Source organism: Perca flavescens, chromosome 6, assembly GCF_004354835.1.
Source record: "Perca flavescens isolate YP-PL-M2 chromosome 6, PFLA_1.0, whole genome shotgun sequence".
NCBI lineage: Eukaryota > Metazoa > Chordata > Actinopteri > Perciformes > Percidae > Perca > Perca flavescens.
In genome coordinates, this window is record NC_041336.1 from 16,279,716 (window position 1) to 16,304,999 (window position 25,284).

At 41.0% G+C, this 25,284-nt stretch overlaps 1 protein-coding gene across 1 annotated transcript; it reads right to left on the minus strand.

Moving 5' to 3' along the window:
* Positions 1-810: 810 nt before the first annotated feature.
* znf574 (zinc finger protein 574) lies at positions 811-23,345 on the minus strand. Its single transcript, XM_028581388.1, has 10 exons — positions 23,257-23,345; positions 20,764-20,921; positions 10,743-11,898; positions 10,434-10,642; positions 9,924-10,103; positions 9,605-9,699; positions 6,131-6,225; positions 3,905-4,053; positions 3,309-3,596; positions 811-1,836 (listed from the first exon to the last, which is right to left on the minus strand). Exons 2-10 carry the CDS (start codon positions 20,917-20,919, stop codon positions 1,237-1,239), a joined length of 2,928 nt encoding a protein of 975 aa, XP_028437189.1. The 5' UTR covers positions 20,920-20,921; positions 23,257-23,345; the 3' UTR covers positions 811-1,236.
* Between the last annotated feature and the right edge of the window lie 1,939 nt (positions 23,346-25,284).

Genomic DNA, 25,284 nt, shown 5'->3' on the forward strand with positions numbered 1-25,284 from the left:
GGGAAAAATCATGTATTTATCAACTGGTTGCTGGTTGACTCTCTCAGAAAAGGATTGAAGAGCAGCTAGATTGTTGGCACTGGCTTCTTTTTGCTCTTCAGGAGCCCTCTATTTCCTGAAATGCTTCTCACTCTGCAGAAAAGCTGCCATTTCCCCATTTCAGTCCCTCGCACAATCATCAGAATTTCTTCCTCCATGACATGAAAACAAACTAAGACTGAGTGCCTCTGCGTGTGTGTGGTTTCAAACCCCCCCTGTCAGCAATCACTGGGTGAGAGACAGCCATAAATTGCACTTTAGAAGCCTATAATAGGCTACTGCAGCGCTGGCAAAACTTATATCATATTATGCCTCTTCCCATTTAGACACAAATAGGATCATTATTTTCGATAACTATACAGCAAGTGCTGGATAATTTCATTGCATTACTTGCCACTGCATAATGCTGTACTTCAGCTAAATCATCATAAATCTTGCCGTATCCCTGTTATCATTGTATTTAATTAGAGCACAAAACCAATCAATAACATAATGTCTTATTTTTATTAGAACATTAGGGTTGATATATACACACAATACTACTTCATTCTGCCTTCCACCAACATTAGTGTACGTGTGACAGAGAAACAGAGTAGTTTGAAAAACTGTACGCCGACATGTGCTGAGTGGGTCTGTATATTTCTCAGCAGAACTCATACTGTTTGTCAAAAGGCAGTAGTGGCAATTGACAGCAGGACCTATAAAGTCCATCCCATCTGACAGGATGGGGGCAATACCCTTGTGTCATAAATTGATGGACACGCAAAAGTGTGAAAGCTGAAGCATTTTATTATAACGAAAACAGAAGACATTTAATGGGCCCCCGCTTGTCTTCCCCTAATAAATAGGGGCTGTAAATACACATCCGTAAACAACTGAGGGTCGATCGGTTTTTCAGTCAGTTTGAAACACTAATTGAAGGTACATTCAATTTCACTTGTCTATGAACCTTTGATTTATTAGTTTTACACTCTTTGAACAATGCTATTACATTTTCTGTTCAAGAAAAGTAAAATTGTATTACTACAGGACTTGTGTTGAAACTGGCTTCGAAATCTATCAAACTATATAAATAAAATGTATATAGTTAGGTAATAACTCCATATGCTTCAATTAGCAAACTTTTTAACAATCGAAATTCTCAACTAATCTCTCTCTACGGTGTTGCTCTTTCCGCAATAGTTTTTAATCTGCCATTTACACAGTCTCCTCAACAATGAACTCAATGGCATGCTGCGGTGACTGGCTTGTCTCCACCATGGTGATTTCATTTCCATCCATGGTGATTGTGGGAACAGTAATGCCCTGAGCTCCCAGAACAGAGGAGGGCAGGATGACAACCTGTGAGGTGCCGTCAATGCCACTGAACTGATCCGACGGGATCATGACCGTCTCAGTACCTCCTTCGGCCCCCTGCAGTACATAGATGGTCTGCACTGAGCCAGACTCAATCTCCCCTGTGTTGGCCAGAGAAGACAGCACCTTGGCCCCCTCCAGCACCTTCTGAACATGGGCAGCCTCAGCTGCATGTGCTTCCTGCTCAGCGTTCTCCACAGGCAGGTCTCCGTGTAGCCGGATGTGTTTATCCAGGTTGGAGCGAGAGCGGAAGGCAGCAGGGCAGTGGTGACACGGGTAGGGCTTCTCCCCACTGTGGGTGCGGGCATGCTCGGTGAGCCGGGCGGCCACGCTGAAACTCTTGCCGCAAATCCAGCAGCAGAAAGGTCGCAGGCCGCTGTGTATGCGCTCGTGGTCCTGCAGATGGGGCAGCTGGCGGAAGCGTTTGCCACATGTGACACACTGGTGGATGTGGAAATGGAGAATGGGAAAGTGTAAAACATAAAAAAAAAAAAAAAAAAAAAAAAAGGATGGCAAAAAAAGTACAGATATGTTTGCAACAGTGCCAATGCACAAAACTCTGCTGCAATTAATATTTCCTGAGACCTCTCTTTGTATTTTTCTGCAGATGCAGCACTTCTGGCTAGGGTAGAGGAAGAGCAGAGAGAAAAGGGTATGGGGAAGACAGATACACCGCAATAATAACGACACAAGTGTGTTACACAGCCACTAACAATTAAGTTAATTATTGGTTAATCTGCCAATTATTTCAGTTAGATTTGATTAGCTGTTTAGTCTATAAAACATCAGAAAACTGAAAAAAATGTCATAGAGCTTAGAGTGATGTCTTCAAATACCTAATTTTATCCTTCCAACATTCTAAAGCAATTTAGTTTACTTTCATAGAAGACTAAGAAAATCACAAAAATGCATAATTAAGAAGCTGGAACCAGAGAATATGTAGCATTTTTGCTTGATAAATGACCCAAACGATTGATTATCAGAATATCTGCCAATTAATATTCTCTTGATCAACTAATGAATTAATCGTTGCAGCTCTACAAGTGCGTATGGGATAGTATAATCAACTACACAGCGGACACCAGAAAGAAATGTTGGCTCTGTTGTTAAAACATCGGCTCTCTGCTTGCTACCATCTGAGCGCAGACAATGAACTACAACCAGAAACTTGATTAAATCTGAAGCACTACAAAAGAATGACTTTGTTGTGCTCAGTCTAGATTCCCACTGGGGGACACTCAAATTGAATCTGTAATCCCTGTTGTCAGTATCTCTGTCAGATATACTGTAATAAAATCACCTTTCCCATTGAGTTTGCTCTTTATATACCCAGTAAATATAGGCGTTCCTTCAGGATACATAAGATTATTTGATTTAAATTGAAATTCATCCCCACGTTTTGAGGACCAATGCTCCTTGAACCTCGATCCTTAGCATGCCTGATAGATGTGGCTCAAAGCAAAGCCACAAACGTTAAATCAATTTCTACAGTCCGACGTGCTGTTATGGGCTTGGATGAGTTTATAGTTGATGTCCTGCCTCGTCACCAGAGCAACAGAGAGAGAGAGAGAGAGAGAGAGAGAGAGAGAGAGAGAGAGTCCCAAAATAGTAACAGGCACAGAGGGGAGATGACAGGCCCTAACTCAGCCCTGTCATTAATCACAGGTACACAGGGAGGGAGGAAACACCCGCAGGACACACACTGCACAAATGGCAAGGGTCCAGAACCGGAGAGATAACCACAGCTATGAACGGGTGTGACCATGGGGGGTGGGGCAATGCTGGATGTCAATTTGAAAAACAGGTGCTAAAGGGTTTGAAAGTCTTATATAAAAAAGGACAAAATATGATGACTGAAAGAAATTCCCTTTTTAAACAAAGCACGCAATCACACACACCACCTTTCTTCTTACCTCGAAGGGCCTCTCATCAGTATGCGTCCTCATGTGAACATTGAAGGTGGAATTGTAGGCAAATTCCTTGTGGCAAATCTGACAGCGGAAGCGGGGTCGGTTTTTGGACTTGCCGAGCGTTCCTTGGAAATGGGCCAGCACGTGCTCCTCCAGGGTACTGTTGGAGGTAAATCGGCGGCGACAAGGCCTCACTGGGCATTTGAGAGGTGTCTGGCCCGTGTGGGACAACCGATGGAGGTCGAGGCCCTCCTGGGTCATGCAACGGTGGCCGCATAGGTCACACTCAACCTGAGGGAGGAAGGATAAAGCGAGGAAGGAGAAAGAAACGGGAGGGAGACAAACCATAACGTATAGAGATGGAGAATGGACAGAGGGGGACAATTAATGAAAAGAGAAAAGGTCGGTGTCTTCATGGTCTGACTGAGACATAACACAACGTCACTGTTTGATCACAGACAGGGGGGGGGGGAATCTATGTGCTTGTTTCATCCTTGTTAAAAACAAATCTGTCAATTAAGATTTAGCAAAATATAGTTTTACAGTGGAGAAGTAAAACCTGCTAGAATTTTTATTTTTTTATTTTCTGGGTTCCCAACCTGTCCAGTGCAACGTCCCCGGCCCTGACCCCGTCCACGACCAGTGTTCTTGTCCTCTTCTGAGGTAGGGCAACGCTGCATGTGGATTTCCAGCACTGACTGGTTCACAAACTGGGATGAACAGTGAAGACACGTCGCTGGCTGCTTGTCTGCAAAGGAACAGTGTCAGGTTTTAGGCAGGTGGTCATACTCTGTCATCATACTATGTACCATGCTAATATCAGATGGTTTATTTGAGCTTGTTGATTGCTCGCTGTCCTTCCAACAATCATGCAGTGGCAGGTGGTACATATACAAATGGCTGGTGATTCAGATGTAGTCAGGTTTTCAGTGTCAACAATGGTTGCTTATAATGTACACACAAGGTGAGTTTGTACGTAATATTGGCATGAGCTTGTGTTGTAATTAGTGATTTATCAATAGGCCTTTTCCATTGAAGACATTTTGACACGTCACATTAACCAATAAATAATTTGGTCTATAACAATGTCAATTTCCCAGGTCCTATCTTTAAGGTGCTTTTTTGTCCAACCAACAGTCCAAAACCTGAAAACAGGGCTCCAGACTAACTAGGAGCACAGTGGCCCCAAACTGAAAATTTTAGGGGCACAACCAGAAAATTTAGGGGCACACACCGTAAATCAACATGCTAACCAAATATTCACATTTCTACTAATTTCCACTGTATTACTAATAAATACTTTGATAATAGATGCAGAAATTACAATGTGCTGTTTCAAATTCAGTGTCACTTTTGAAGATGCAACATATAAGGTAAACTGACAGCCCCATCGCTGTCATGACAGTAAAATATATATATATATATATATATATATATATATATATATATATATATATATATATATATATATATATATATATATATATATATATATATATATATTATTTATTATTGTATTTGTATATTATTTTTAGCCGGTTTTATTTTCATCATGACCGTTTTTAATTGCTCTTTAATGTTTCATGTAAAGCACTTTGAATTGCCTTGTTGCTGTAGAAATAAAGTTGCCTTGCCTTACAACCTCAGCCTGTCAGTCAGTCACCAGGGCATAGAAACCACTGTTGTGCCTGCTCGTGTCAGAGGAAGTGTAACGTCAACAGCACCGCGACCGCTTTTCGTCGCACACTCTCAAATTTTGGTCGCAAAATGCAACCATTTGGTCGCAGTCTGGAGCCCTGGAAAATATTCAATTCACAGTGATATAAAACTGAAAAAGCTGCAAATCCAAGAAAACTGAAAACCCCGAACCAGCAAGTGTTCAGCCTGTATTTAAGATTGTCAAAATTGTTGCAGATTATTTTCCTGTCAGTTAGCTAATCAATTAAATCAGCTAATCATTTCAGCTCTGATCAGCTGGTGCCCTAGTTGTATTTTGGCAAAGCAAACCACACTCTCACTGGGTTGCCCTTGAGAACCTGGCTGGGAAATCGCTGACATTGATGGTTCTGCAGTCATGCCTGCACATCTTGCTAGCAGATTGCTAACCATCTGTGTCTATTCCTGTGGGGGCAACCCACTCTGCTCCCCATTGGGACCCTCTAATTAAACCTTTAATAAGGACAATCTCAGCCTATGGCCCTGGACTGATCAATAGATCAATCGCTCCAATCGTCTCTCTCAGAGGAGCCACGTACCTCTGACCCCTGCTGCATGTCAATTCTTCAAGCTTAACTTATGAGGTTGCCATGCCAAGGCCCCGCCTGACTAAGACGAAGAGTCAACATGTCGACCTAATTTAACTGCATCCTTTGTTCCAAATGAGACACAAATCAATGGAAATTAATTAACCTAATGCATCGGCGGAACAATGCACATACGTATAACATGTATGTATGTTTGTAAATAAACAATATAGGCCACCCAGGCAAGATGATGAGAGCATTTATCGCCTTTGCATTAATCAATAGTAATTCACTGCATGCTGTACTGATATGATACAAACATTACATACAAACATACAGTATCTAATTGGTTCCCATTACAAGCAGGCAAAAGGGCTTGTATCTGATTTCCTGAACTGTTCACCATATTTGGTCTCATGGAAATGGACACACAGTGAAAGCATGTGACACAAAAAGCTGAATTAAGAAAGGACATTAACAGTTAACAGTCCAGATGACTGCTGTATGTTGTTTCTGATGGCTTCAGGTTGCTCCTGCTAAGGGGAGAACAACATTGTGTCAGGCTGAGCACTGAACTCTCACCTTGGTGAGTGAGTGAGTGCAGGTCCAGGTCTCTCCTCCGTTTAAAGGCCTCTCCACATTCAGGACATGGGAATGGATGGCTGGTGTGGAGCAGTCTGTTTAACACACAAAAACACACTTATTCACATAAGTGCTTTAACCATTTAGCATACTACTGACAATGATAAGTTTCAAACTTGTTTTACCTGCAAAAAGAAACATGGACAGATAGAAAACAAGACTACCGGTAGGTCAAAACCTTGTACACAGCTGGACCGTGTATGGTTGGAAAGTCGTTCTAAAGATTCTCTATGACTAAAGAAAGCGCATTACACGCAGTGCCAATGGTATGAAACGGTACACACTTCCTGTCTCCTAAATAGGCGCAGCCTCGTTTGAAAGTTTAGAGAACGTTGTGCAGATGGATAATCATTTCTTTTGTTAACTTTAGATATTTACACAGCTAAAATCCATATTAATCATTACGGAAAAAAAATGTCTAGGGCTTTCAAGAACACTAGTTGACGTTAGCAGATCCGTATTGCCAGATTTCGCAAGTTTGTTCCTGAGACAGAAGCCGGTCTCAAACAAAGTGTTCGGGAGATATGTAGCTTGTGAAAAATTGGTTCAATATTTACTTTGGTGATCTGTGTTAACGTTCACCTCTCCCATTGGAATCAATAGACTCAGGACCTGCCGCTAGGGGTGTGGCAGCGGCGGAACCCATGTGACACAGATACAGGAAATTACTCTAAATTGGGGCGTCTCATTTCTAAACGGTCTCTGGTCGTTCTTCCAACTTCGGTGGGTTTGTGAGCTTTAAGTGGGAATGTGGGCAAAAACATGGAAGCTACAAAGATGTAGAGTGTTTAAACAGCACATTGATAGCTGACATTGCGATATTTTTTTCCCTGCGATATATATTGCGATATACAAAAAAAGACTGCCTATTTAGAAATACTAAATCATTCTCAACTACTGGGGTGATTTTGTAGGGGAGTGCATTTACATAGAAAATAAAACCGTAACGTTAGTTGGGACAGACGCCTTGTTTCTTTAGGCTAACTATGTTAGCTTTAGCCTGGCTGGTAGCAGCTTCCTGCGGTGAAAAATGGACGGGAGATGATTACGTTGCATTAATCAGGTGGTTTATTTTGTCTTTGCGGCGAACATAAAACACTGACTACTGTAGCTTCACTACCCATGGAAAAGCATGTGCATCACTGTGTCTGTGGCAGGTGCTGCTTACGGTACTTTTCTACACAAGGGAGAGCATCACTTCCCATAACAATAAACCCTGTCGGACTAACGTTACGTCACATGACCACCTGTCTTAAAGGGGAAGGGTCGCCGGTAACAATCATGTAAAAGGAACGGTGAAAGTTTACTTTTCTATCAAGCAGCAAAGAAGTTGTAGCGTCAACATCGCAACATCCTGCGATGTGACTATCGCGCATGCACACATCGCGATGTAGACGAAGAAACAAAATATCGTGCAGCCCTAACAGGGACAGGACAGAGTTTTGAGGTTGTAGGGCTGGTCCTGCGGTGCGGTCCAGCCAAAAATGTGTCACAGGGACAGGCAATAGTCTTACAAACAATTACATTACACAGTATAAAGACTTAAAAAGTCACAAATGAAAGACATAAAAAAATGTAATAAACAGGAGAAATATTTTGGTTTTAAGCTGCCACCCTCTTTGTGACTCGTAGGAGGATTACCAGTAAGTATGCGCTTAGCTGTGCTTCAGGTTGTTTAAGGGGTATTAGCTGAGTGTAAAATGGAAGGAGATAATACTTCTTCTTTTTTTCAAGCAGCAAACTGGGAGGAGTCTGAGTTACATGAAAAACTAAATTTACACTGGATACAGCCTTAGGGGAGAAGTGTTAGGATGCATTCACCTAATGCCAAATCAGGCCTGCTTTCACAGCAGGAAAAATTAAATACTGCTTCTTTGAGCAGCTTCTCATAATCAGAACAAACACGTATGATGTTGAAGTTTAGGAACCATAATATTCCAATAGTAGATATTGCACAAACACACACACACACACACACACACACACACACACACACACACACACACACACACACACACACACACACACACACACACACACACACACACACACACACACACACACACACACACACACACACACACACATATATGTATTATATATTTCATACTGCTACAGTTGCAGCAAACGCACTTAACTACACAAGTCACTAAAGTCAGTAAAGCAGGATTGCTAGAGGTGATGTGCAAGACCTCTCAATGCCTGTATAGGAGGGCTGTTCCTGTTCCCTATTAAATAGACAAGAGAAAACAATATTTCAGGGACAGCTGACCCTGAGGCAGCTGGGAGAATTAAAATTTTGGTCAGAGTCACCTCTTTTCCCAGCCAGATGTTATTTAATGAGTAGGATTAATGCTTTATGTACAGCATTACACGTAGGTACACACTGACTAGAGCTAAAACAATACTTTAATAAATTTGTCGATGTGTATGTAAAAATGTTGATAATCCACTGAATTGTTTTTTGCCCTTTTTTAAGCAAAAATGGCGAAAACAATTGCTGGTTCCATCTTCTCAAATGAGAAGATGCTGCTTTTCCTCATCTTCTAAAATATGAAACGGAATGTATTTGTTTAGCTTAAGGTTCATTCTTGACCTTGGAAATAAATAAAACGATCTTAACTTAAAGTTTATTTTTGACGTGTATGAAATGACGTATGAGCAAACTTCATCTGCTGATAAAGACTGTGAGATGCAGTTGAGTTTTGTGACTGTTTTGGCACAAAAGAATACATTTGAGCCTGTTATTTTATAGACCAATTAATGGCGATTAATCAAAAATGTCATCGGCAGTTTAACTGAAAAGCCATAACACTGATAACCTGCTGGTAAAACACACAGTAAAGTCAGTGCTTTAACCTTACAGACACGGTTTTATTTTACCTTAAATGTGCTATAGCCAAAGTCAAAAACACAAACAGTATGTCCTCTCCCCTTTGCTCAACCAGGCAGGACAGGACCAGGCTCTCCCCCCGTCCTGGGTTGCTATCGTTATCATCTTAATTTACTGGGCTCTGTCTGTCAATCATATGTGGCTGAGGCTCAAGGGCACCCAGACATCTCAGTCAGTGTGCTGGCTACACAGCTTTAAGGTCTTGCTCAGTAGTCAGACACGGCTCAGCTACTACAGCTCCTGGCGAGGGAGAGGAGGTTTATCTAAATCCTGTCCTGGGTTCCGTTAGGAAACGTAATTCTAATGCATTTACGCCATCAATATTGCTGGAAATGGTTGAATACTGACAATCTCTGGTCTACATGGGAATCCAGAGGTTTAGAGCTAGTTAAGAGTGTTACACATAATGTACAGCATGACATGTAAGTTAGATGTGTTGGAGTCATTTCCACCTACACTCCTGCAAATAAAGATGCTGAATAATGGAGGTTACTAAAGCATTATTGATGTTGTGTTATTACTTGTGATGTTCAAGCTGATCCTCTGTGTTGAACCGTGACGGGCAGTGAGGACAAGCGAAGAGATGAGCCGCTCCCTCATTGTCCAAAGTACACACCTGCATTGAGGGACACAGAAGTCAAGGTCAGTAAATTTACAGCAAGTTATTTACCAAAAATGTGCTCTTTTTTCTAAATTTGGAAAAGTTTAAAAAGTGTGACAACAAATCAGAATCATTTTCAAACAAATGTTGATTAACATGCTTAATGTAGCCTTTATTTTTCAAATTTTTTTATACATGAGATTTTGGAATTAAACCCTTGAAAATGATAGAGACTGTACTGGCTTGCGTCCACGCTTGCGCCGAGGCTGTGTCGATGTGTGAATGCGTTGGTGTCTCTTCAGGGTGGCTGCCTGGGAGAAGCTTTTGCAACAAACATCGCAGATGAAGGGCTTGTTGTCCGTGTGGCTCATGCTGTGGCGCAGCAGGCTCTGGGAGTTAGTGAAGGACTTTGTGCAAACCTTAACAACAACAACAACAACAACAACAATCAGGATCAGTGCCATAGTTGTATTTACAACAGTACATCTTGTAAGGAAAATAAAGTTGCATATGGCTCCATTTGCTCAAATTATAATTTTCAAAACAATTTCAATTGTGCAGAGACACTGGAGAATCTGTCACATATAATGAGGTTCAGATAGAATCTGCCTCAAACCTTACCTAACACTTCAAAAGCATTGCATCATCTCAACAATGTCTGCTGCATGGCGTGAATGACATTTCCATCACAGGAAATTATCCCTCAGGCTCAAGAAAGGATAAATTTTGATAACATTTTGATTTGGCACCTTGCACGTAAAAAGCTTTTCTCCGGTGTGGCTGTAGACATGGGTGCGGAGGAAGACGCGTCGAGTGAAGGTTTTGCCACAGTAGGGGCAAACATGGGGTAGTGGTGTGCGTGCCCAGTCCTGCAGCAGCTTGGCAGGTGGAGGGTGATTGGTGTTGTCCGAGTCTGCTGCAGTGCTGGCCTCCAATTCGTCTTTGGTGTCTTTGTGTCCTGACAACAAAAAACGATTCATTAAGGACCAAAACATTCCGTGACATTGATGCCTTATTTTTTCCCCCAAATTGGATTTAAAACAAATATTTCCACTTACCTTTGAGCGCACTTATGCCACTTAGGATTCTGAAAGAGGGTCTACTTTTCTTAGGAAGGGGTGAACCTGATTCACTAGCAGAGGCAGGCGGGGAAAGCAGCCGCTTTGAGCTCTGTGGGGTATCCTGAGGTTTAGTGGTGACTTTTTCAACACCAGTTTCAGCTCCATCCGCCACCTCTGTCCCTGACGTGAAGCGGTGCTGCCGGCGATGGTACAGGTACTGGGTGGTGTTCATGAAGGTCTCGTCACATTGGGGGCAACTATGTAGTGGCTCTTTCAGGCCATGGTACTGCATACGATGGGTGCCCAGCCCTCCCTCGTCGCTGAAGCTCTCCCCACACTGGGTGCACATGAACAAATCCGGCTGTGTGAAACTGGAGGGGACACTAGTGGTGGAGGGAGTGGCGTCCTGGCCCTGCTCATCAGTCCTGTTGCTCTGAGCACAAACCTCCTCTGATGTCTCTTCGGGATCCACGACCACCTTTTCTTCGCCTTTCTGCCGGTGTTGCTTGCGGTGGTAAAGAAAAAGTGTGGTGTTTAGAAAGCTTTCCCCACACACAGAGCAGCGGTGCAGAGCTTCCTCAAAGCCATGTTGTGTCTTACGGTGGGCCACTAGTTCAGACACTAGGCCAAAGCATGAGCCACAGTCCACACACAGCAGCACTGGTTCAGGCTTAGGCTTTTTGTTTGCCCCTCTCCTCCTGGGAGACGAATCCTCTTGATTCGAGGTCGAGGCAGCCACCTCAGAAACAGGAGGATCATAGCTCTGAGCTGAAGAGGTCTCTGCAACTTGCTGACTCTCTTCCTCTGCTATGAGATTATCCACTGGTTCGGGTTTAAGGATTTCACATGTGGTTTCATCTGGATTTGAAGTTGTATGGGAGCTCTGAGCTGAAGCGGTCTCTGGCTCAGGTTTTGAGTCGGGGAGCTTGCTCCCAGAGGCAGACTGCTGACATGTCTCTTCTTTACGGTGTTGCTGCCAAAGGTCCAGGCTCTTGAAAAGTTCATCACAGTCCCCACACTGGTAGAGGATTCTGGGCTGGTCTGATGTCACACTTGCACTGACTGCAGCCTGCTTGACAACAGGTTGCACGGAGGAGTGTACTGCTTGGACATGAGTCTGTGGGGCTGCTTTTGATATATTTATTACCTGTTGCTGCAAAGACAAGGGAGGGAAAAAAAAGAAATCAGAGATTATCTTTAATGTTTCGCTTGTTTCTGTGTACAAAGGAAATGACTCCTCGTAATACTAAACATTAGCTGAATCAAGTAAATACAAACTGCATAGTTTTTATTTTATTCTGTTCTTTCTGTCAGATGAGGCATAAGAAGTCCGTGTTCAGAGGTACAGAGGTCAATTAGAGCAGCATGTGTTTAGAGCCAAGGTTCCTCTGAGAGCTCCAGACAGCCACGATAAGGCTTCAGCCTGGCCGAAAAACTATCAAAGGCCCATCAGGGTCCAATGAGTCACTCCACAGGGTTTTACATTTGCTCCCTCAATCTATTTGGATGATAAAAACAGAACATCAAGGTTGAGGTTAAAGACGTCTGAAACATTCTCAATTACGACAGTTCAACATGTTTCACATACTCTAATGATTTATGGGCTTTTGTTTCAGCATTCTAGTTGTGTGAATACTGAAGACCACCTTCAAATGTGGTCTGGCTGATACAATAGCATTTCTTTTTTTTTCTTTTTTTTACAGTGGCTCACCAAAAACTACTCCCTCACTCAATAACTGCAGCAACCTAGCAATGTTAGAGGTTTCATTTTAAAATAAAGTTGTTATAAAAAAACCACACAAGTCTGAACTTGTGATTCTTCTGATAAGTGGACAGGCCTTTACCATTCTCAATGAAGCGTTTTTTACATTGTGCAAGAAGTAGAGCCAGTTTTCAAATATAGATTTTGGTTTTTTTTGCCTCCACGCAATCCCAATGTCTGAAAAAGCATAACATCAGACACGTAACTATCGGTAAGCAGGGTAAGCGGTGCTTACGGGCCCGGACCAATCAGGGGCCCGCATAACTGGAAGATATTGATTGACAGCCGGGGCCCCCTATCGCATTTTCATTACTCGCGATAATCCCTGCAGTCCCACGTGCAGCCACTGACCAAGCGGGAATGAGAACGGGTCAAATTAATTTCCTCGTTTCTGTTATAAAGACGAGACGTGTGTGACTCGAACAACTCACATTTACCAACAAAACGTACAGCGAAAGACCGTGTAAAACATTTCAGACCGTCCTGCCAACCTGTATACATTTTAAAATCAATGTATGCCTCGATTTTTCACTATAAAGTCACTGAAGCTGCTGCTGTTTCAATACTGTCTGCTCTCTGCAGCGGGCGGGGCTGCTGCTCCATTTCCCCCGCGACTGACGTGTTTTAATTATTAATAGTAATAATTACTATTCTCCCCAAAACAAGTTTCCTTTTTATTTTTAAAGAACTATACAAAAAAAATTGCAACTTTCACTGTTTTTTGCTACTTCATTGCAACAAACATACAAAAGAAATCCTAACCTGACTCCGCCAGATGGATTGCTTCGCATTTGCTCGGCATATCCATCTGGGAACTTTCCGTTGGAGAACTTTTGGGAAGGGGCGGAATACTGGTTATTTGATTGGATGAACCATCTGTCTATCACCTATGTTGGTGATAGACGGGCCAAATCAACCAATCAGATCCACAAAGCGTATGAAAATACAACCACAAGCCCGCCCCTGCTGCTGCAGGCAAAGCATAGCTCGTAAGCTCAGCATGCAAGCAACGTGTCGGTAAAGGATATTTGCCGTTTGTGTAACGAGAATTTAGGAAGAAAAGGCACCATTTCAGGTTCCCGGACCATATTCCAAAAGAAGGATCCAAGAGAAAAAAAGCATTAGCGAGCGGCTAACAGAATTAGGGCTACCGCTGGCTGATAATACTGGTTAGCTGATTGGATAAACCATCGGTCTATCACCACCTAACCCACCTCAAAACCAACGCTGATTGGCCCGGTCGTTTGGCTAACGGCTCCAAATTTATTTTTTTTGATCTGCGAGTGGAAAACTGGAGCTCGCGAGATCAGGACGGTCTCACGAGGCTAGCGAAATCCTGGATAGACATTGTGCCATCATGACGTGCTGCAGTAGGGGGGCCCGCCTTGATAAACCTGCATATGGATGTAATGTAATGTAATCTTTTTGACCTATGTGATAAGTGCACAAAGTTTATACGCTTGTTGTTTCGTATTGTGATTAATACTAAACGACTGACTGGCTTCTGTACATTATTTTAAATAGACAAAATACAGCTAGATGACTACTCAAAATTAATATGACTTGACTGTGTATTGCTGGGTGGTGTTGAAGTTTCAGTAGAGGATGATACCACAAACAAAGAATACACATTTGCATACAGTGAATGGTACACACAAGTGAGGAGACCCTAAAGGCTCTTACAGTGGGTAGTATTTGATACACTGCCAAATTTGCAGGTTTTCCTACTTACAAAGTGTGTAGAGGTCTGTAATTTTTATCATAGGTACTCTTCAACTGTGAGAGACGGAATCTAAAACAAAAATCCAGAAAATCACATTGTATGATTTTTAAATAATTAATTTGCATTTTATTGCATGACAAAGTATTTGATCACCTACCAACTAGAGAAGCACCGATTACAACTTTCTAGGCCGATTCCGAGTTAGGCCAGCCGATACCGATTTTAGCCGATTCCGATTTAATTTTTTCTAACCACTCTACAGCACACACAAATATTTATTTTCTATCTTTTCTTTAATAGAACATTTTACATAGAACATTTTTTAAAATAGATAATGAATCACTATAAAATATAACTATATAAATTACTCCTGGTGTGGGAAATTCACACACATCTAAAGTGCAACGCTAGAACCATTTCCTTCTTTTCACATCCAATATCCAACTTAATATAATATAGTCTTGCAGTATAAAGATATTTCTCAAAACACACACAGGCCTGTTTGAACGTCAACAATAACGTTACCTGAAAACATAAACGTCACCACTCATTTTACACACAGTTTAGCAACAAACTAAACGGTGAGGGAAGATTACTACGTTTTTAATGTTGGTTTTGAGTGGTATGAACCCCACTAACCTGGAAAGCGTTTTAAACAGTAACGTTAATACAGCGTCTCTTTTTTTTTTTTTAATACATTTTTATACTTGCAGCCGGACATCAGAGGCAGATGGACCGTCACCACAGCGTTAGCAGACCTGCCAACCTTGAATAAATTTTGAGTACAACACCCCCCCCGCCCTCCCCGCGCGCACCAATCACCGACAGCCCACCGCCAATATATATGCTCCACCGTTGCACACACCAATGAGAAACCTATGAGATACCCAACACCATACTACATAATATAATTTCACCAATCAAGATTTATTAGTTACTCCATAACCATATACAACTAGACCATAAATGTTATACAATTACTGCTATCACTCCTAACATTAAATTGAAAACAAACTGTTGTACAGGAGGCATAGCCCATGGAAACTTCTTCCTCCTGAAAGTACATTGTTTGGCTCATCACTACCTTCTAGATTACAATAAATTATTATTACTGTGTAGAGGAGTGGATGAATGGCTGTACTCGTAGTGAAACTACTATACAAATGTTTTCTTATATCCTGCCCATATATTTGTTAGTCTAACCAACAGGAGGCAGAGAGAGATAATAAATATGCCTAAGTACTTCTGTGTTAAAGATGAGAGTTAGACCGGGTTAACACGTAGCCTTCTTCTGATTACTGAAGGGAAATGAAGTAGTCCAAGTAAAGCAACTTTAAATAGGCCTAAAGCAACTACTAAAAAAGCACAAGATTGAAGCCTGACAGAAACACAATTATAGGCTAATAAATAACATGGGTCAGATATTTTCAGATACGCTTTTAAAAATTTGACATGGGTGACATTGCATTATGTCAGTTGCCATCACATCACATAAAGAGCCTAACTGTTACCTTTATCTTACGTTAATCAGCACCTGGCCTTTCTAAAACCTTTTAGTTTTCTAGCCATTCCACCACTTTTCTAACTGCCCCCAAATAATGGGAAGGATGGACGGTGTGATAGGCTAGCCTATTGACACCAGTGTTGGGCAAGTTAATTCCAAAATGTAATACATTATTGATTACTAATTACTGTCATTTGAGAGTAATTAGTTATATTACAACACTACTGTCTCTGAATTGTAATGCTCATGTTACTTTTGAATTACTTTCACCAAAATAAAAGCGGAAGTATTCTTGGCAGGTACCTTGTGAATTTCACCACGGGATCAACAAAGTCTCATCTTTATCCACTTTAATATGTCATAATTTATTCATATTATTTTGTATTATTAATCTGACGCTGCAAAGTAACTAAAGCTATAAAATAAATAGTTAAGTAAAACGTTCAATAGCCTACTTGACTCTGAATTGTGGTGGACTACAAGTAGCCTAATAAGTAGGAGAAGAAGGAGGAATGGGAGAAGGTCATGTGGTCTGATGAGACAAAAGAGCTTTTTATCTAAACTCCAGTCGCCGTGTTTGGAGGAAGAAGAAGGATGAGTACAACTCCAAGAACACCATCCCAACCGTGAAGCATGGAGGTGGAAACATCATTCTTTGGTGATGCTTTTCTGCAAAGGGGACAGGATGACTGCACCGTATTGAGGGGAGGATGGATGGGGCCATGTATCGCGAGATCTTGGCCAACAACCTCCTTCCCTTAGTAAGAGCATTGAAGATGGGTCGTGGCTGGGTTTTCCAGCATGACAACGACCCGAAACACACAGCCAGGGCAACTAAGGAATAAGAAGCATCTCAAGGTCCTGGAGTGGCCTAGCCAGTCTCCAGACCTGAACCCAACAGAAAATCTTTGGAGGGAGCTGAAAGTCCGTATTGCCCAGCGACAGCCCCGAAACCTTAAGGATCTGGAGAAGGTCTGTATGGAGGAGTGGGCCAAAATCCCTGCTGCAGTGAACTGCTGGTCAAGAACTACAGGAAACATATGATCTCTGTAATTGCAAACAAAGGTTTCTGTACCAAATATTAAGTTCTGCTTTTCTGATGTATCAAATACTTTTGTCATGCAATAAAATGCAAATTAACTACTTAAAAATCATACAATGTGATTTTCTGGATTTTTGTTTTATTCCGTCACTCACAGTTGAAGAGTACCTATGATAAAAATTACAGACTTCTACATGCTTTTTTTCAAGTGGGAAAACCTGCAAAATTGCCAGTGTATCAAATACTTGTTCTCCCCACTGTATATACCAGATGCATCCAAGGTGGCGCGCGCCATCGTGGCGTCAAAATGACGTAATATCCTGCCGGCGCCCCCGATTTATAGCGCGCGAGCAGAGGTTGCGCGGAAACAGGAAGCCTGAACGAGTTCGCCGACAACCAGATGCCAGGACTCTCAGAGTGACTGCAAGTCTGTCTTGTAAACTTACAGGGTTAAGATGAGTTCTTTTATGGTGAATGAAAGGCGTGATCCCACCAAGTAGGTCATCCAATCAAATCGGATCATTGACGGCAATGCTGCTGCCAGTTCTGCCGTTGTTTACCTTTTTCTTCTTCTTGTAGTCCGTAGAAAATGCAACGTCGGTAGCCTTTGCTCATTAGCGCCACTGCTGTTCAGGAGAAGACTGCACCAACGTGTATAAAAGAGTCACAACGATCTCATGACGTCACATTTGCACGCACCAGCTGAGCTGCGCATAGTATATAAGACCCTTAACTCTCCTACAAGGTTTGTCTGCACCCACTTAGCAACTGACCTCATGGACGGGCTAATTTAATGCTATATAAACCTGCCATAATATTTCACATATATTTTTCTTGCTGCAGAAGACTACATCAAACCTCTCTATTTATTTGAATAATGTATTGCACAGGTTGTGGTGTTTATCTGCTGCTTACGTTTTGCTGTTGATTACAATTAATTAAACTACTAAAAGTAGTTACTATGCAATGCCTCTGATTATTATTAGCATTATCAGCAAGGCAGGTAGCAAGCCACTAACTAGTGCACGAAGACTGAATACACATACATTTCGAGTCTTAGGGTCTAACAACACATGACCATGCAGTTAACGTATTATAATTTTTACAACTAAGAAAAGGATTTAAGCTTTCAGAGAGCAGCCCTAGTGAATTTTATTACCAAATTACTAAATCATTGTTGGAGAGCTTCTAATGGTGAAGTGCATATTTTAGTATGTCGATAGGGACGTTTACAGATGCAGCAGATGAGTCATACTTTGGTCCAAAATGAAAATCAGAAGAAGGGGTGAATGTGTTTAGTCAGAGCAAGGTGAAAAGGCAAACCTTGACCTGTTTAGTGGACCGTTTTGAGGAGACATTTCTGCAGCATTTTCCTTTAGTGCTTGATCCTCTCACTTCCAGATACAGGAGACAAAAACTAAGTGTCCGTTACACTAAAGCACATTGGTTTTTATGTCCTATCCTTATAGTTGCCTGAATTCCATCACTCATCTAAGTAATGGGAAGAAACATTTGTTAAAAGAGCTCTTTGTCTCCATTTCAGATATAAAAAGTCATTGTTTCATAGCAAAGTCACATTATATACACAGAAATGATGGCAATGAGGTGGGGATGCTTGCAGTAAACCAGCTTAAAAGCAAAGTGGGGCTAAGGAAGCCATAAGGTCGCCAGGTTTTATAGTGTTTCTCCAGCTGATTCATCTATGAGAAGGCCAATGAGCGATCCATCAGGAGAAAGGGTGGCACTGACTGATGCATTTCTCATGCTCCTCTTCCCGCTTGCGACTCAGGATGCAATTTGGCTGTCATGAGTGTGTAAGGTCCTTTATGGACATATGTTGAAGACTGTAAGGATGGAAGTTCAGGCACAGGTTCAGACAGTCATGCACCCTACTGCCAAACGAGAGCCAATGACTGCTTTCAACCCCGAGGGCTTTCTAAAGCTGTCAAAGAAAAAGGTGCCAGTTGCACCAAGACTGAGCTCAATATGTCAAAGTTAACTGGAATAACTTGCCCCATTATACAACTTACAAACTCTGCAATTCAAATAAATATCTTTGCAGAATTCAGAAAGAATAGAGCTCAGCATTTCAATGAAATTCATCCCAAAAGAATATATACCAAACAGGACACATAATGGAAAAAATGTTAAATTATACAATGCAAAAATCCACAGACCTCTCAAATTTACTATGAGGCAAAACCATAGAAATACAACTGAATTTACACACTGAACCATACATGTAGTACAAAGAAGGAAAACCCCAAAGAAAGAAAATTTCCACAAAAACTAATTATTCATTGTTATTGTCATGTACCACGTTAATGTGGCATCCTTGACCTCAATCTGGCCTGCGACCTTTATCACGTCATCCCCTTCTGCTCCCAATTTTCCATCTTTACCTATACTGTGATTTATCAAATGTATGCCCAAAATGCAGTACTGACATATTTCTTTTAACCACGTTGCTATTGGACTGTATCATATATACAACCTGATATGTATGATATAACAGAGCTTATTTCAAATCTATATCATGCGCTAGATTCTGTAAAATAAAGCCTGATTTTAAAGTCCAACACTCCATAATCCATCCACTTTTAGCGCTGCCACACTTTTGCCAGTTATACCTGTTTGCCTCTCTTGTAAGTCATTACTCTGATAAACAACGTGCTAATGTGTTATTTTGCCATTACCCTAGACAGAAAGAAGTTCCAGGTAGCACTTAAGTACTTCGAAAACTGTTAAATAATCAGCAGGCCTTACTACACAGCCATTGCCAATTCATCAGGGATAGATCAGATCAGATAGAGGTCTGACAAATGTACTGGTGCAATGACACAGTGCCATATATTTGGTTTAAATAGGTTCATTTACCTGCATAAAGTATGCACATGTACTTGTTCCAGCCATTCAAGCCCAAGACATTATATGTAATGTCAAGATCTCCATGTCTACTGACCACTTGACTTCAAAAAGACTTTGAATAAAACAAACTTCACATTTTACAAAAGGTATGGTTTACAAGTCTTCTAACATACAGTATTTGTGATTGCTTATGATGATATTAGTTTTTACTTAATTTAAGATAATTTTGGAAACTCATACGGCGCGTTTATGCATCTCAACTGAACATTGTCAAAAATAAATCAGCGTTGGCATTTATACCCAGTTGCCAGTATATTAGGTACACCTAGCTAAAACTAATTCACTGGGGTGTATATTATAGCTGTTTTTCATTACCTAATAAGCACTATTCCTATCTTAGCGAAAAAACACCTACTGGTTATTCTATGACTTAACATATGATGTCAGCGTACACCTAAATCAGATATTAATACACAGCAACCCCTTGAAATGAGTCGGTAAATCAGAGCAAACAACTCAATGTTAAGTGCTCTGATCAAGGTCACCATTACTATGATGAGTAGAAGAACATTGTCAATTTATTACTAAAGTTATACTTGTCACTTCAAGATCATTCTCCAGATCTGAGTCAGAGGCTTTTATGCAATCACACTGCTGGTTGTTTCAGGCTACATTTACATTGCTACATTTTGGTTTTTAAGTGGAGTTTTGAGAAAAAGCGAACTCTGTCAAACAGCATGAACATTCTTGTATACTGGGCATGCGCGTGCCGGGATAAACAGGAGGCAGCATGTATATTCTGCCCTTGGTAGTTGCCATGGTAACGTTAGTAGCTTAGTCTCAGAGAGCGAGACGTCATGAGCCAATCAGGCGGCGAAACATTGGCGTCAGTGTTGCCAAAGGTCTCCGTTTTCTACAGTTTAGGGGCTCTGACACGCCAGAGCAGTGTGAATGTGAGGTGTTAAGGTAGCAAAAGATATTTGTTTTTAAACCAAAATGTAGCAATGTAAATGTAGCCTTAGGCCAGACCACCACAATATTGATGTTTTTTTTCGGTTCTATTCCCAGCTAAAATCTAGATAATGATAAATGGAAATTGTTGACTGTGCCAGTATTTACCCGAGTCTGTAGCAGTGGAATAGTGACAGCGTTGGTTCCAGGTGTTTCCGTCTGTTCATCTTCAGCTGTGCACGTCAACTGGTGCTCGAGCACCTCTTCCAGGGTGTTGAACTCCTGGTAGCAAGGGAAGCACATGTAGACTGACGAACTCTCCATGGCTGCCAGGGGATTAGAAATCAAAAACATTTCATAAGAAACGCAGCAATGCAAAACTGATTTGGATAAAGGTGAAACAGTTCACAAAACTCAGCATGCTTAGAATATGAAAGTAATATCACAACGTGAGCCTTGCACAGATGCCTACCCACCAGTACATACATTTGAAGTTAGGTTGTGAACATTGCCCTCTCCTGATGAAAAGAAGAGTCTGCATATATTATCAAGACAACAGCTTGAACACAGCGCCAGGAGGGTAACCCTGGGGTTGCCAGGATGACTCACCATGAAGCTGAGCCTGGGCTAATTGTTATTTTGACCATGCAGTTTGTTGCTCAGGTACAGACCTTGCCAACTCTCTCTCTCTCTCTCTCTGCCATTTCATGGGCCGGGCAGACGTTAAACTCCAACATCAATTAGATATGTGCTGTAATTGGACCCTCTGGAAGTGCAGTCTAGCTCATGCTGCTGCTGAATGTAGCTTTAATCAAACACAATGTCTGCAATCCTTCCCACTCACTGGATAACAATCAGACCTCATACTGCACCAGCAGATACTTTGAAAAAAGAACCTTATAAATCAAAGAAACACACTAAAAGACACACATCAATACCTTTGAAAGACATCAATGTGACACAACTTCTGGTTGATCATTTTAATTGGCAGACAAAGCTATGATTTAAAGGATAAAGTTGCCGATATTCCATATTTGTGTTATCATCGACAAATCCCATAAGACCAAAACAATGCTGTTAGTCTGTCTCTTACTGCTTTCCAACTTCCCAGCATGTCTGTGTGACACTCAGCTACAAGCCCATGTGTTTCTACTGTAAATCTTTGAAAATGAATTACACACACACACACACATATATATATATATATATATATATATATATTTTTTTTTTTTTTTTTTTTTTTTTTAAAAGGCACCTTGTCCAAGGTGGGGGCTGTTTGCAACTGCAGATTTAGTGAGTATTTAAAGCAGCAGGACGTGTTTGTGGGATCAACTCATAAAATATACTACAGTAACCACATTCATTGTAATGAAGTAACATGTCACTCAGTACAATGTCGTGACTCTCTGATGTGTTTCAACAGTTCTCTGACAACAAGGAAGGTCTATAAGACTTTATCAGGCATTTGCTACACAGGCAATACTTAAGTGAGATACATTCATTGTTGTTTTGGTCTTTTATGGGTCTTGTTTATAGTACAAAAAGAAAGAATATAACCACATCATTTGAACCGTCAATTATGGCATAATAAAGCCCCACTGCACCCTGTAGGGATGATAGTCTAGTGAAGTATGCGTCTGTTTGCGCCCTTGTTGTCAGCAGAAGCTACATTGTCTGGGTACAGATGGTCAGATTCAAACTGCTTGGTTTGTGCAACACTGCTACAACCTCCGTCTGGCAGTAACATTAAACCATCAGATGAGAGGTGGTCTGCATCTGCTTTTACCTATTTACCTGCAAGCACTAGTTGTAATTTGCTTTTTACAATGTGCATTTATTATTGAGTCAGGTGGTAATTTTGACTCGATGACACTGTAAATGAGGGTCGCCCCTTAATGATCTCTGGAGGATAAATAAAGGTTGAATGAATTAACATTTGTCTAAATGCCATGAAAGTTAGTCAATATGTCATTGAATAACTTTCATGCATGACAGGATAACCTAGCTAACGCTAGTCATGAGTGTTTACTGCAGGGACAATGTCAGCCCGATATTGACTCACAAGGGGACACGGGGAACGAGAAACAATACCAATTACTCCTAGTTTATGCAATCGTCGACTAATAACAATCATCATGTTAGCGCCTTTGACTCGTTTTGCTTGGGGGTCTGACCCGAGCTCGCACGACCGACAGCAACTCAACAGCGACTCAAAGCTAACGGTTAGCAGCAAACTGTGTTATCCCTGACCAGTAACGTTACTGTGTTGCTAACATGCAACGATGGCCATTTTTCTAGCAACATTGCTAACGTGCCCCCGGCGTGGTAGCTAGCTGTCTTGCTAGCTCGGAAGCTAATAAAACAACCGTCAGATCATTCCTCGATAGCGGGTGCAGAAACCAAATTAGCCAGCGACTAAACCCCTTTTACCACTTGGACCAGTGGTGCTTACTTTCTAGTACCAAGGAGAAGAAGAAGAAAAGACCGAAGAAGGAGGGCGGGATACGCTTCTTCGGTGGTATAATGGCGGCGACAGACTAAAAGTTAACATTAGCTGTCTCCCCCCGTTGAAAACCTCCATACATTAATATCATTGTGAAATATGTCACCGAAAAAGTAGCATTCATATAAAATAAGTAAAATTTATTCAACATAACTCACCGCACTCAGACGTTAACGATCGAGGAAATAGAACGACAACTTCAGTTTTTTCTGCATGTTAGAAGACTCGATCTGATTGGCTGTGTAGGTCACTTCATAAACCAATAGTATTCGACTACACATAACACTGGGGGAGTTTGTAGTCCAAAAGCCCGCCAGTATTGAAGCAGCAGGGTCAGTGCTGTCCAGTCAAATATACTGTTCTTGAGTATTTCCATTTTCTGATACTCTGTACTTACACTCATCTATATCTGAGAGGGAAATATTGTACATTTTACTCCACTACAGTTATCTGTTAGTTAGCCTACTAGTTACTATGCAGATACAGGTCCAACACAGCCTATAAAATAGGCTAATCCATTCTTATAGATTAGATACATTTACATTTTATAGCCTACTGTAAGTAGCCTACATTTTACTGATAATAGCATAGCCTACTTATATTAGGAATCATTTTAGGTCATACCTTCTAGCAGTGTGTGCTGTTGTTGTCTATGCTTATCCTAATTACCGATTTAAGAAATAATAGTTTGACAAAACACTCCCAACTCAAGGTCCATTTTAAGCTTTTTGTTTTTACATAGCTTTGAACCGTATCACAGGGTCGTTATCCTTGTATTGGAGTTTGCTTGGTTGTCATAGACACAGATCTGCTGACATGAAAGCTGTTATGTAAACAATTCATAACTCGTAAAGGTATAGAGAGGCAAAGTCCCTTCACTTCTGGTGGACCTCATGGGACAAATGGGGAAAAGACAAATTATTTTTTGATCCCGTTTGAATTGGTCCATGGATTACACATATGATGTACTTTAATTTAAATATAATTTTGCAACTGAAGAAAGTCAGCAATAACTGCCTCATATGACTTCAACTGCACTTAAACACCTACAGAGGTTTGTTAAATCTACCCTATAGGCTATAGCTTTACACTTATCAGATTTACCCTCCTTATATGGGCTATAGGATACAGAAGTCAGTCATATAGCACACTCGCCTCATTTCCCAGAATTACACAGTGCCCTGATGTACCCCATTGGTTGATTGAGAATATAAGCAGCTCCTCCAGACTGCTTAAGTTGACTCCAAATGGTATTAAAGAGATGGCCAGGCATTAAGCCAAAGGGCCCGGGGCCGAGGGTCATTAAAGCATCACAGAAACTGTGCAATCTGCCCGACACACCGCAGGATAACATTATTCAACCATATCACCTTGATGACGACTTAGCAGCCATGTTTTTCACTGAAGGATACAGTTCAGAGACTGCTCCTCCTCCTCTTCATCTCTTGTTGTGTTGTTTTCTCATCTCCACCTAATTTAGACCTGTGAGCGCCGATGCTACTCTCCTATGGAAATAGGTTAATAGTATTTTTCTCTAATTCAAAATGAGAGGATACAAACACTATATGACATATTAATATGAACATTGATATTTAGAGACTCACCTATAGTTCCCCATTCATATATATCTTTTTATCAATAATACTCAAGTGATTATATTTCCAATGAAATGTGTTTTGGGAGCATTTACTTATTTTTATGTTTTTTTGGTTGAAATAACAGAGTGGAAGGGATCATTCATAACTATAAACCTGTATCAGTTAGGGAGAGTTATTAGGTAGAAAGAAACACATTATAAAACTAATATTTATTCATCCGACTAGGGTTTTGCAACAATTCAGTTTTGGAAACAGAAACCATAGATCATGTTTTTTGTGGGTTTTTTTTTTTACATTTTTGGAATGACATCCATGTCTCGATAGATAATGTTTTTCAAGATTCTATTTAGATAATCTTTCCTCTACTATATCTGATTTGGTGAATCTCATTATAATGATGGATAAATACCATAGGCATATATATATATATACATATATCATTGATTTTTAAAAACATAACAAACATTATTCACCCAGTATCACAGGATTTCTTCTGCTTACACAATTACATTAGCCTGGTTGACACCAGACCCTTCTCAGTTGTAACTGAGAGTGCAGAGCAAATCTCAAATTTGCCATAAGTTCGTC